The following is a 14,620-nucleotide window of genomic DNA, read 5'->3' as shown; positions in this document are numbered from 1 at the left end:
GTTAAGACAAACTACATGCTTGCACGTCATTTTTCAATCTTTTTAATTTAAAACTCACAGAATGTACTGAGCTTCAAGTCTTATGAGGTATACATAAACATTCTTCACCATGTTATAATGAAAGAAAAAAATAAATCACAAAGTACATAATTACAAAAATGTCTAATTCTAAACTTTTTTTTGTTTGTTTTTGAATATAAAACAGTCATTGGAGTAAACATGATGACATGTTAGCTGACTCTGCTGTTTTCTTTGTTGAAAGTGACTTTCTAGATTGTTGCAGACTTTACTGGAAACTGGCATACAGCTGATAATATCTGTGATATGTATTGCCGCACTCACTGGTTTCGAAATAATACTTGCCTTAGCAGAGGAAATTGCAGGTTTGACTCATGATTGATTCAGCTGACTTCTAAACACCCCAGCCAGAAATTAATATGGAAGCACTAGCTGTCCCATTTTGTACAGGGTCAAGCTAAGTGCTCATAAGCGGTTAACATTCCTGCTTTAATGCAGTGGTTTAACTCGATAACATAAAGTGCTTCTGCGGGTTAAGAAGCTAGCTTATTTAATCCCACATCATGTCAGTGGTTATATGATACATTTGGCAGTGTCAGGGGATTGAACATCTCATACGACACAGAGATGATGTACAATTTATCTAGGGAGGCACTCTTAAAGAGAGCGGACTCTCCACACTGGTCAAGAGGTACATCATAAATACCCTGAGATCCTCAGCTCATTAGCTGCTCTTGGGTGAATCTCACGAAAGCATGTCTAGGTTACATGTCAAAATCAATGAATAAATAAAAATTGAGGAATGAGAAATGGCTGGGAACAAAGCAAAAATTCCTACTGGTCTGAAAAGTAGGTTGGTTAGTATTTTGGTTGGAAATATAAACAGACATGATCTTGACAGTTGTTCATGTGACTCACCCTCTTCAAAATACTGAAACCCCCTCCACATTACACGTTTTAAATACAAACAGAAATACAGTGACCCACACCCTAATGCTGATGTGATTCATCGCTTAAGTATTATTGGTGCATGAACAATAAATAAATAAATAGAACGGTTTCTATAATTTAGCTTCCTTTTACATTGACACTGTTTCTGTAAGAGAACTTTGCTTCCAGTGACTATGATTTAGTTGTATAACAAAGTTGATATGTATGCTTAGAAAAATAGACGGAAATCTCTCCACATGTATTCTAAAATCGTTTCAAAACAACATAGGGAATACTTTGTCTTTTAAAGTGTAAAGTAGCAATACATTTGACATGGATTTGTACAAAGAACATTCATTTTGTTAGACATATTTTACACTACTATGTGCTGTTTCAAAAATATTTTTCTGACATTTTACTCTCTAATATTTTAAGTATTATATTAAAACACTAAAAGAAAATCAATACTCTGTATTTGATGGAGCACTTTATACCATGTTGTCAATATTTTATATTTTAACCACACATAAAAAGGTGTTCATGTCAAGCCTTGTGTTTTTAATGAACACTCAGACCTTGTTTCAAGTTTGAATAATCAACTGATGGTCGATTTTCAACCACTTTCCCATACACAGAGTAAACATACACTACCATTCAAAAGGTTGATAAGATTTTTTTAAAAATGTTGTTAAATCTCTTATGCTCTCCATGGCTGCATTTATTTGATCAACACTACAGTAAGAGTAATACTATGAAATATTACAATTCAAATACCTGTTTTCTATTTTAATATATTTTAACATGATATTTCTTCTGTGATGGCAAAGCTGAATTTTCTTCAATGTCACATGATTCTTCAGAAATAATGCTGATTTGCTGCTTAAGAAACAATTCTTATTATCAATGTCGAAACAGCTATGCTGGTTAATATTTGTGTGAACGTCATGATTTTAATGCAATTGAATGCATCTTTGCTGAATATTAAAGTATTAATTTCTTTAAAATGTAGGTAGAATGTATGTTAAAAATAAATCAATGTCTTGACTAAAACATAATTTTAATTTAAACAGTCTCATCCTGCCAAGAAACTATGTTTGCTAGGCTTTTCTGTTGTCGTTAATATTATTTTGTATATGCTAACCATAAAGAAGGTCCATAGCATAGCTATGAACACATGGTTATATATAGCAGAACACAAGCACTCTCAGAAAAAAAACGCTGTCACTGGGGCGGTACATTTTTACCCCTAAAGGTTACATATTAGTATACAGTTGAAGTCAAAAGTTTACATACACCTTGCAGAATCTGAAAACCAAAATAAGAGGGATCATAAAAAAGTATGTTATTTCTTATTTAGTACTGGCCTAAATAAGGTATTTCACATAAATGACATTTACACAGTCCACAAGAGAAAATATTAGTTGTTCAAAATCTACAGCTGTTTTTTGTTTGTTTGTTTGTTTAGTGATAGTTGTAGATGAGTCCCTTGTTTGTTCTTCAGAAAAGTCCTTCTGGTCCCACAAATACTTTGTTTTTCAGCATTTTTGTGTATTTGAACATTTTCCAACAATGACTGTATGATTTTTGAGATCTTTTCACACTGAGGACAACTGAGGGACAATACAACGATTAAAGAAGGTTCAAATGCTCCCTGATGCTTCAGAAGGAAAAAAAACGATGCATTAAGAACCTAGGGGTGAAAACTTTTGAACAGAATGAAGATCTTTATATATTTTTCAACTAGTACTGCCCTTCAAAAGCTACAGAAGATACTTACACGTTTCCCAGAAGATAAAATAAGTCAAATTTACCCTGATCTTCAAATTCAAAAGTTTTCACCCCCAACTCCCAACTTAATGCATTGTGTTTCCTGCTGGAGCATCAGTGAGTGTTTGAACATTTTGTAATAGTTGCATATGAGTCCCTCAGTTGTCTTGAAAAGATTGATCATCATACAGTCATTGTTGGAAAGTGTTCAAATACACAGAAAAGCTAAAAAACTAAAGAATTTGTGGGACCTGAAGGATTTTTAACTGTTTAGGACAAACAAGGGACTCGTGAACAACTATCAACAACACAGGTAACAACACAGGTGAAATAACTTATTCGAGTTAGTACTAAATAAAAAATAACAAGCATTTTGTATGATCCCTCTTATTCTGGTAAAATAATTAACATTTTGCACTTGCAGATTCTGCAAGGTGTATGTAAACTGTTCAGCTGTATAAAAGGTACATATTACCACCTAAAGTGTACATGTTAGTACCTAAATGGCACATTTTTAAAAGCATACTGCCCCAGTGACAGTTTTGTACCTTTTTGTCTGAAAGTGTAGTTACAGTGTATTCAGTGAGCTTGTGTTTAAAGGCACAGCATTTGATTCGAAAGTACCAAACTGTGCTCTATGGAAACCAAAAGGGATGTATATTCCCCAACACTAACAGAAATATGTTCAGAATTTGCCTGTAGGTGTTTCCTCAGGTTGCTTGTTGGTGTTGCTGTGCACAGTGAGCTCCTTCTCTGAGCTCAGACTGATGGAGGTGGTTTCCTTGCGGCTGTCTTTAGACCTCCTCTCTGTAGGAGAAGACGAAGTGGTTCCTTCCTCCCAGGTTCGGAGAGGACACACTCGTGCAGCCTGGCTTGAGAGGTGGGTGTGTGCCAGGCGTCCGTCTGTGACCGTGAAGCAACTATCCACGGCGGAGCCCTGACTGATCCGGCCCTGCCCGCACAGCGGCCCACAGAGCAGTGCCAGGAACTCTTTGCGTACACTACGATGCATGTAGCCATAGATGTAGGGGTGTAAGCAACACTGCAAGAAGAAGAGAATGAGCGCCATCGAGGCCAACCAGGGTGGCACCGCTGCACTGGAGTAAATTGATATCGTGCTTAAGACGCTGTACGGGCCCATGCTGAGCACGTAGGACGCCATAATGACGAACACCACCCGCGCCGCCTTGCAGTGATAGTGGAAGCGTCTATGTCGGGTTCTAATGGGATAAGAGGCTGAAAATGGGCCTTCTGGTTGCGGCTGCCTTTGGGGGCTGGAACATGATGCTTGGGAATCTGGAGGGGGGTTGGATTGGATAGGATGAACGAGAGCGTTTTGCCGTCTCGCCGCCCTGAATACCATCCAATAACAGCAAAGCATGATCACCACAGGCAGCCAGAACGAAAGCGCGGACACCAGGGCTGAATACGAGTAGCTTGAAGACCACACAACAGTGCAGGCATTGTGGCGCCGGTCAAATTCGATAGTTCCCCATCCATAAAGCGGCGGAGTGCTTTGAAGTACACTAAGCAGCCATGTGAGAGCAATCAGGTTGGTACCCAGGTGAGGTGTCATTCGGGTGGGATAGGACAGCGGGTGGATGATGGCCAAGTAGCGATCTACAGATACCACGATGATGGTGTTGACGCCGGCAAACGCAAACAGGTGCATGAGCACCACAAGGGCCTGGCAGAGGCGGGCGTCCAGCGGCCAGACCTCAGGCACAGTGGCAGCGATGGCAAAGGGCATTACCAGCACCGTCTGCAATAGGTCTGCCAAAAGCAGGTTGAGCACGAAACGGTTGGCGACGTGGAGAAGCTGTGGCTTGCGCTGGAATACCAGCAACACCACAACGTTTCCAAAAAGAGACGTACACACGATCGCCGATATGAGCACCATCTTCACCGTGCTGTTCACCAGAGAAGGCGCGCCGGGGTCCCAGGGCACTGTGCTGGAATTACTGCCCAGAGGTGGAAAGGTGGGCATGGTGACAGAGACAAGGTGGGAGATAACGCATTAGGAGCCTTTCGGATATCACCAACACCAGCCTGAAGGTCTGACAACTGTTTTGTCACTCTTCACACCTTGAAAGAGGATGTAACACAAGAAGAAATGTTCAGCACATCCCGATCCCGCTTAGATGAATGTTCACACTTGTCAGTTCTGTAATGATATTTGAGTCACAGTGAAACAGACGGAAAGAACTATTGTGTCCAGCCTACACATGCATTTTACATATTTATTTTTAGTCATTAGCAGAGGCTTTTTAGGGATACATGATGTGTGTGTGTTTGTGTGATAATATACAGCTGAAGTCAAAGGTTTACAGAATCTGCAAAATGTCAATTATTTTACCAAAATAAAAGGGATCATACAAAATGCATGCTATTTTTTATTTAGTACTGACCTGAATAAGAAATTTCACATATAGTCCACAAGAGAAAACACCCAGTTCACAAGTTTACATACGCTTGTTTCTTAATACTGTTACCTGAATTATCCACTGCTGGTTTTTTTTAACTCTTTCCAACAATGACTGTATGATTTTGAAATCCATCTTTTCTAGCTGTGGATCATTTAGGTAAAAACACAGCATTAAGAATCAAGTGTATGTAAACTTTTAAATGGGGTCATTTTTGTAAATTTAACTATTGTTTTCTTTTGTGGAATATATGTCAATGTCTTTTATGTGAAATATCGTATTCAGGTCAGTACTAAATAAAAAACAAAATACATTTTGTATGATCCCTCTTATTTTGGTAAAATAATTAACATTTTGCATGTAACATTCTGTATGTAAACGTTTGACTTCAACTGTATATTCTGTACCATATTTGTAATTGAACAATTAATTAATTAAGATAATTGACAATTAATTGTGCTTACTCATTTCCCCTATTTCTACATTAAAGGTATTTATGTTGTTATCAGTTACTAGCATAACTTCAGATATTAATGCAACTAAAAAGAATAAGAAACAAATATTGGCTTATTGCACCGACTAGAATTTGAATATAGTTGCATCACTAATGCTTTTAAACAACTTTATATAAAAAAGAGCCAACGTTTGCAGTACTCAACGCCAAACTTCAAATTTGTACTGTACATAGCCTATACGTTAATATATAGCCTACATATTGTCATTTAAAGCACATACTATAAAGAACCTTCTACTACATAGTGTTCAATATAGACTGCAATGTAAACTGTGCATTTTCTATAACCTATACACAAAGGTTCTGGTGCCTGCTATATCACAGTGCATACTACATAGTATAGTAGTATTTACTGCATGTATGTACAAAATATGCGTAAGCAGTGCACAATAAATACCTAAAACGGATTAATGCATGTTAATGGTTTAGAAGCTGTGTGCATCGTATCTTACCTTGGTAAGCACGGGCCAAATTACATGCATCTACCTTTTATGCGAACAATGAACAGCTGGAAATCACCGCTGTCTTAATTCCATTGTTAACCGCGCGCTAAAAGTGGCGCTGGTGCAAATCTAACGCAAAAATTACCAATGAATGGAGGACATTTACCGTGTGACGATCATTGAAAACGAAGCATCCGTTAAGCTCGTTTCGAATGGCTGTCGGTTGTCAGTCGCCTTTGTGTCTGTCTCTTCACTGACAGGGCTCCAGTGATGTTCTCCCATTTTAGTCTCCTCAGTGTCATCAATGGCAGTCGCGTCCTCTCGCCTCTGCTCGGCTCTGCTTGAGCAGGACTTCATTCAGAGATGGAGAAGCATCAGTCAAGCGCTCGCTGGTGGTGTCAGAGCTGATATTGTTTTAATAAACCGCCGTGGGTTTCTGTAACCTGCTTTGTGAACAAGCGGTGGCGCACATACAGCAGTGTCACAGCGGTTACATGTCATCAGCACCACACCGTTCTGCTCATTAGCACTGGAACGCCGTTGGTGCTCTCGAGTGCACTAAACACACAAACCTTGCACAATAAATAATCGTGCTGATCACATCCAGTGGGTATACAATCAATAATGAGCGTGGTTGAAGGCAAGAATTAAAATATAAAAACAAAGCACACTACACAGTGCACACTGGATCACTTTAACCATATACTAGTGAGCATTGTAAAGTATGTACTACAATCAACCTGTCATGAACGTTTTAATACACTTACAGGAAAATGTATAGCCTATGGGGTATTTTACAGAATTGGTGCAAACTTCTGCCCCACAACATTAAAAAAAAAAGCATTTAAGTATTCAAATCTTAGATGTTTACTAAAATCCTTTATTGAAACCCACAATAATATTTAAAATATGAATAAGCTTAATATATTCAAAATCATAATTGATTGGGGACTACCAATTGGGAGGTGTCTATCCCAAACCCTAACCACTACTTCAATTCAATTCACTTCAATTTATGAAAATTATATTGAAATATATATTTTTATTTTCCCCCGCATTGTTACTTTTAAAAGTATCTTTCTGATTCTTTTAAAAAGTAAAATATATATATATATATTAGGTGTGATAATTTTGTGGTAAATCTGTTCAAAAGTCTGAAAAATCGGTTTGTAACTTTAGGGAACGTCACTGCCGAACACTTTTTTTTCTGCAATTAAGCACACTTTTTGGAGTTCTTACATAATATTGAGTTTTTATAGTTTTTATATGTATACCCCATAACTGTGCTAGCTAACCATGTACTTATTAGCATCTTTGAGCTATAAGTTCAAACATCTCTAAAATTGTCACTACTGAAACATTTGGTGAAGTTTCAGTAGTGACATCTTTGGTTTTTTTAGGTGTTATCCCATAAAATTTCACTACCGAAACAGTCACGAGCAAAACATGTTATCAATCTACTTGGGCTAAATAAACAAAATTTTAATACAGTTATGCAATTTCGCTACCAAAGCATTACTGTCACTACCGAAACATGGGATTTTTGTTAAAAATTAATATTATAGTATACTGAATTATCAACTAAGATGTTATGATAGTTTTTAGTTCAATGTATATTCAAACTAATCAATCCTTAAGTTTGAAATCAGTATGATCAACTTTTTACACTTGAAATATTGTTAAAAAATGTAATTGTTATTGATTTATCTTTGAGAATGTTGTAATAATATAGCAAAAACATATATTTACAATGTACAGATGTAAGCAAAATCTTAATAGGTCAATATAACCCTTCTAATTAAATTATTATTACTGTGTTTTGGTAGTGACAAATTTGGAGAGAGGACATATATTTTCAAAACTTTCCAAAAATACAATATGAGAATTTGCTCACAATTAGCCTGCCAAAAATGTCTCCCTTGGATATTTTATAGTTTGCATACATACATTTTTTTTTAGAAAGAGATTTTTTTAAGAGGTTTCCAGTTGTGACTTTAGACCAGTTCTGTAGAATGGTTCTCAATCCTGGTCCTGGGGGACCCCTGCTCTGCACATTTTGCATGTCTCCCTTATTTAACACACCTGACTGAGATCAATAGCTGATTAGTTCAGTTCATGGATCTCTCTCCTCATGAGCTGATGATCTCAATCAGGTGTTAAATAAGGGAAACATGCAAAATGTGCAGAGCAGGGGTCCCCCAGGACCAGGATTGAGAACCACTGTGTATACTAGGGAATATAGTATGCATTGACATACTTCTTAACTTGTGGGTCATCAAGACCCATTTCTTTCAAGGTCCTAAAAAGTATAGCATGTTTGGAGTGCATACTATACATACCAGGTATTAAAGATTTAGTCCATACTAGATGGATGAATAGGCCTATTACATTTGTAAAAAATCTAAATGTGCAAGTCTGTTTTGAGTGAGAAATAATCAAACTTATATTCATCTTCCATTGTTTATTCAAACTCACACAGTTGGTTGAGCCAATGTTGTATCGCACTTAGTCAGGCAGCCCAAACAAACAGATTGCAAATATCACAGATAGATACAGTAGATAGGCCTTATGCGTTTTACACATTGTTCTAAAGGGACCCAAACGTAACCGTTTTGCATTTTGGTGTACTCTACTGATACACACAACTTTTTAATTCCCTCTTTATTAGCTAGCTTATTATTAGTGTTTTTCCGAGGTACTGGTAATGATTTCATTTTGATCAAGACGACTTAATAGGCTACTAATAATAGCGGACTCATATCAATGTGTTGTTGGTGTTTAGCACCATCTAGTGCATTAAGAGAGTAATTACAACTGACATTTTTGCAGATGTAGATGTCATGCCATCATCATTAAACCTAGCCTGTTCCTTCTTATTTACGTAAAATATCAACTAGCCTGTTATTTCCATAGTCTAGCATGGATCATAGGTATTACCATCTTTCCATATCTCAGAGTTACGATTTAACTTTAAATTCCTTTTATGTGAAATTATATAGTCATAATATGGTAATGAAATAAATTTAAATCCCATTTCTCATTTCCTCTAAATCCCTCTCTTTGCTATTCTCAGAGAGATTTATTTGCTGAACAATGAATTTCATTACACATTGCAGCGTTGTGTAAGAATCCACATTGTGAATAATAATTGATGATTGAATTGTACTACAAGAGGCCACCTAGCGGCTCTGGTGATCAGGGTGGATTACAGAAACATCTCAGAATCCTTTCTGTTTGGTAATGATGGTAATATCACAAAGGAAATAGAATTTTTTCAAAAGTAACTTCAGATAGGAACTGTAAATAAGAATACAACCCCTGCAGAAGCCTTTGTTTATTTTTAACAGAGAAGAATATATTAATTATACATATTGATTTAGTTCGATTTGTGTGATATTACATTTAATTCATGTGGAAAGAAGTTTTTACTGCATATCCACCTTTTTTTTCCGTAAGGGTCAGGCTTCCGGTATTATTTTTAGCTGTCGTTTTGCTGCTTGATATTGCAAATTGGTGTGTCTTACTATGTTGTTTTATTGTATTATTTTAATTATGAACACACTGGTTTGTAGTGCAAACATTTTTTACCGTTTACTGCAAGTTATTATTCTTCTGCTTCATATTTCCCTGTAGTGGATAATGAACCGGAAGTCTCGCCTATAGGCTTACTTCCGCGTTGAAGAAAAAATGGTTCTTTTTTTGTTTTGTTTTGTGTTTCAATCTGTGTAAAGCAATATTTAAAAAACGCCAAGTAAATAAAATAAGTTATCAAAATCTGGGGCGTGTCCGCTCTGGAGCCGAAACCACGCCCACTCACAGGAAAGCTGCCGCCTCTCTCAACGGTCAAATCTACAACCTGAATGGATGACCAGCTGTTTTGTATATGATCCCAACCAGGTAATATGCATTTACACAAGGGAAGCATAGAGAGCTAGCAGACTTTAGGCTATAGTAAATAACGATTATGACTGTAACTCGCGATTAAAAGCGTTAGTTCAGTTTACTTACTCTCCAGGCATCTTAGGTGTATATGACTTCCTTCTTTTAGACGAATTCAATCAGAGTTATATCAAAAATTATCCTGGCACTCCCAAGCACTATTATGGCAATGGGCGGGTGATTCTTGTCAACAATCCGAAACAAGTCCAATAAAGTGCATCAATCCATAATAAAAAAGGGCCTCACACAGCTCCGGGGGGTGAATAAAGGTCTCATGTAGCAAACTGATGCTTTTTAATAAGAATAATATTCATATTTAAAACATAATAATCACTTCAGTCTAGCTTATGCTAACAGTTGTACATGAAAGCCGTCCCGCTGGAGGACATAGGATGCTGGCGTTGCGCTGCTCAGAAGTGACGACTGCAAATGCGCAGTGGAGACAGGTAAACAAAACAACAGTCACAAATTAGAAGTACATAACGAGGATTTGTAAAAAAAAATGTCGGAGGATTTCAGTATAGACGTTTTTCATGAACACGGAAGTAAGTCCGACTCTTAACTGAAAGAATGCTTTGCATCTCCGGTCTGCATTGTTTCTAGTCAAATTAGGGTATATTCCGAGCTAATAAACTAATGTTAAACCTATTAAAATGTTTTTAAAAAGCACATGGCTCCATAGCGCCATCACTTGGCAATGTCGCAATGACCGTCATTTGTCAGTGCCTCACTTTAATGAGTGTAGATGACACGAAGCAGCGGACATTAGCTACATTAAAAACAGATGGACGCTATTTGAATGGGTTCCTATGGAAACCGGAACAGAAAAGCATTCAATCTGACGTTAGAATTCGTAATGGCGGCGCTCATCGTTTACTCAGGAAAAAGGTCTATAAACCAAGAGCTGTGCTCCTGTAAACAAACGTTGGTTTTCACGAGACTCACAACAATGCAGATGTCTGAGATCATCTAACATGGATTTTTTTCGTTACAAAAACGCATCAATTCACAACAGAAGGCCTTAATTCTGCCCCTGGAGCCATGTGAGGCACTTTTTAGTATGGATGGATGCACTTTATTGGACTTGTTTTGGACTGTTGAAGAGAAACACCTGCCCATTGACATGATAGACATATTGGCTAATTTTCATTTTTAGGTGAACTATCTCGTTAAAGGTTAGGATTATAATTTATTTTGGTATTATTATATCACATTGTGACTTTATGTTAGCACCTTTTGTTGTTTTCTTGTGGTATCTGATTTGAACCCGGAAGTGGTGACGCGTGACTCTTAACAAGTGGATAGGGGAGTAATGAGAAGAATAACAATGTGCAGTAAACTGTAAAATTGTTTGCACTACAAACCAGTGTGCTCATAATTAGGATGAATAAAATGAAAATTAAAATAATATGATTAGACACACCAATTTGCTATATCAAGCCGCAAAAGTAGCTGTGTTTTGCTGAGACTGAAAGCCAGACCCATAAAATCCTAAACACAGAAATGGTGAGAAACTGTTTTCAGTTTCAGTTCAATACTACATAGTTCGCAGTCTTTGTAACATGTTTTAGCAATATGTTGCCTTTACAGGGACTTTAAACTCACCACTCATACCCTGCATGTTTACGACCATCCTGAACTAAATGTGATGGCCACTTTCTGGCCACTTTCTTCTCCAGCGCCGAGCGAGCGGTGACAGAAAGATTCTGGTCCTCACATATAAACAAACAGAAGCCCTACAAGCACTAGCACTTTAGAAAAGCTCCCATTCACATTCCCAGATCACAAAATGCTGTTTGTATGGATGCTCAAACAGTTTAGACGTGATTACTTATGTTTTCCCTGGAAGGTGATTACTTTGCCACTCTTGGCAGCCATTGTCACAGTCTGGTGCTTCCCATTCATGCAACCGGACCACCGGCACAAAGGAGCGAAGTGCTCGATTGATGACAGTCCTCAGTGGGCCAAAGGAAGACATTAAAACTGCTTGTATGGGGCTCTTTCAGGAGATTAACTTACTATGAGGGCTACCTGCCATGGACCCATTGCTTGTATTCATGAAGCCAGCACAAAGGCCTTTATTTTTTAGCCAAGGCCACAGCTGCATGAAAGCCAAGACTGAATGGGGTAATGACCACAAAAAACAACAAACCTCAAGTGTGTAAAAATAAAGTGTCTTCTTAGATGTAAGCCTCTTTTCAGGGGAAGGTGATTCCGCCATTGAGGATAGCAAATACCGCCGGTCTAATTAATTTCAGAGGAGTGGTGTTGTAAGGAAAGACGGCATAATGGAACAAAGTAGACTTTAATTAAATCTCCCTATCTGACAGGCGGCCCTGAAACATACACATCACATGGCCGGTCTAGCAGGAGGTGTCTGACTTGCTGTCTGTCTGGGCCCCAAACATACGACAGACCGAGCACAAAGAGCGGCATTACAGAAGATTTACACTGACTAGTCCTACAACATGAAAAAGAAGAAAGGAGTTATGAAATTTCTGGCTAAACAACATCAAATCCAACCAATCCGCCACATACTTATTTAGCTATTTCTATAAACACAGGCCTGTGATAATGATGCTGTAGTTGAGAGCACCAGAAGAAGAGGGTTGATCAGCAGGATTAGCGAAGGTCACCCTTCACCCTTTTACACATAAAGACTATGGAGAGCTTTGTGCCGGCACTCAGAAGTCCATCAAAGCCCCATTCGCCGTGTCCATCTCTACCTCCTGGAGGGTGTGGGCGACCACACTGGCCTCAAAGAAAACACTGCTCACACCCCACACACACAATAAATCCACAAACCACCATTTTGGACAATAGTCATAGTGTCTGTTTGAGAGTGAAAAAAAAAAGAGGGAGCGCCTCAGAGGCGAGCAAGAACGCATGTGTGTGCACATTGAGGTGAAATTACGCCATTATCTCACGGTCGTGGCCGAGAAAGCAAGGCGACTGAATAGAGTCTTCTTGAAGACACGCAGCACCACGTAGAGAGCGCACCAGAGGGAGGGCCTGGGCGCTTTGCTCGTGCTTACTGAGTGGAAATGCTCTGACAGGTGTGCCATTGTACAAGCAAGGGTGTGTGAGCGTTAAGAACGTTCCAGGGGAGTCCTGTGTCTGCTGGTAACGTGTTTATCGCCAGTGATTTTTTTTTTTGTTGCCTCTCCTCCTCCTGTCTACTTCCGCCATCCCCTCAGGATCTGGTTGAAAAGAGAAAGCCTCTCTTGCACAGTTGGCTGGCCCTCTTCTAATGAGTCAGACAGGCTGCACTAGTCACCATTCAGCCACACAGACAGGTCAGAGAATGAGCAGGGAAGGAGGAAAAAATGGTGTGAGAGCGAAAACGAGAGCCTAATGTGATAGAAAGCCAGAAGGGGTGAATAGTGACCACACTATAGTAAGGAGTTTAGGCCTCAGGCTTTGGCCTTACTGGATGCAAGCTGAATGTCGGTAAGAGCGGGTAAGTGTCTGTTTTGCTTCATTGTTTCAATGTCTTGTCATGTACAAATGAAATATGTAGCTTTCTGAGTGATACCAAAGCTTCTCATGTGGTTTAATCAGAGATTGATCCAATGAAAGGCTACTCAGTGATTAATGTTTGAAGCTGACAATGTTGACTGACAAAATTCAAATTTTAGCTTTCAGAATAAGAGGATAGAATTAAAGAAACTCTTTAAGTGAGCTACTAAATGTCATTTTAATTAAACGTCAAGGTATTTGATGCCTGTCAATAACGCTGCAGTTCTACATGTGACCACTGGATGTCAGGGTTCGCTCGCCGCAGAGACGCGTCTCCTCTCAGCCCCTTGGGGAGTTTTAGCGAGCGCACGTGGTGTGACAGCTTCCCTAGGAAGTTTGGGTGACATTTGCTTCACTTAATGACACAAGCTAATTAATCATTAGCGATCCCAGAGGTATTCCTTTTAGAGAGGCTTTGTCGTGCCTGCTCCCAGCAGGAGGCTGCAGCCCCAACATGTTATGTATGCATATGTTTAACTGCCGTGTTCCACACTGAAGACGTTTTAATTTTCTACTGTTGATGTGTTCGGATTGGACTCGAGTTGTCGATTGCCAGCCTAAATAAGCCATGTGATATTAACTGTGTGTTTTTAACCTTTAAACTGCGGGGTGTGAACGTGAATATTTATCCATTCATGGCAACGTCATAAATTTGTGAATAAGTACCATTTTGAAAAGCCGATGAAGCTCAGTGTATCAGTAATATACTGAGAAGAACTGAATGTATCAGTCAGAAGATGGTTTACCAGACTAAATGCTTTCTGTTGTCATATCAAGGCCCAAACCATGAGAGTGTTTTTGCTCTGTGAGGTTGTGTTTTCAGAGTTTGCTGAGTTGTGGCATCATTACCCGTCAAAAGTTCAATTTAAACTTGAAAGAGGCTGCCAGAGACTCCAATCTCGCTGAAACTCCAAATGCGTGAAGTACTTCAGAAAAGTTTGACAGTTTCTGGAGCTTGTCTCTTTATGAATTCTGGTGGAGAACTCGGTTCATTCGGTGTCTATGAAGATAGGCAGTAGGGTCTTATTATTCCCAATATGTTTCTATTATTTATAGTATCTCATAAG

The 14,620-nt window shown here is 38.6% G+C and overlaps 1 protein-coding gene across 1 annotated transcript; it reads right to left on the bottom strand.

Annotated features, from left to right (window-relative positions):
• Nucleotides 1-617: 617 nt before the first annotated feature.
• gpr101 (G protein-coupled receptor 101) lies at nt 618-6,547 on the bottom strand. The gene is made up of 2 exons (XM_073820108.1): nt 6,262-6,547; nt 618-4,800 (listed from the first exon to the last, which is right to left on the bottom strand). Exon 2 carries the CDS (start codon nt 4,700-4,702, stop codon nt 3,401-3,403), a length of 1,302 nt encoding a protein of 433 aa, XP_073676209.1. The 5' UTR covers nt 4,703-4,800; nt 6,262-6,547; the 3' UTR covers nt 618-3,400.
• Between the last annotated feature and the right edge of the window lie 8,073 nt (nt 6,548-14,620).

The sequence above is a fragment of the Garra rufa genome, chromosome 16 (genome assembly GCF_049309525.1).
Source record: "Garra rufa chromosome 16, GarRuf1.0, whole genome shotgun sequence".
Taxonomy (NCBI): Eukaryota; Metazoa; Chordata; class Actinopteri; order Cypriniformes; family Cyprinidae; genus Garra; species Garra rufa.
This window is presented reverse-complemented; position numbering and strand designations above follow the sequence as displayed.

Excerpts from the sequence above, each read along its gene's own strand:
- gpr101 (XM_073820108.1), bottom strand. The coding sequence starts at position 4,702 with ATGCCCACCTTTCCACCTCTGGGCAGTAATTCCAGCACAGTGCCCTGG.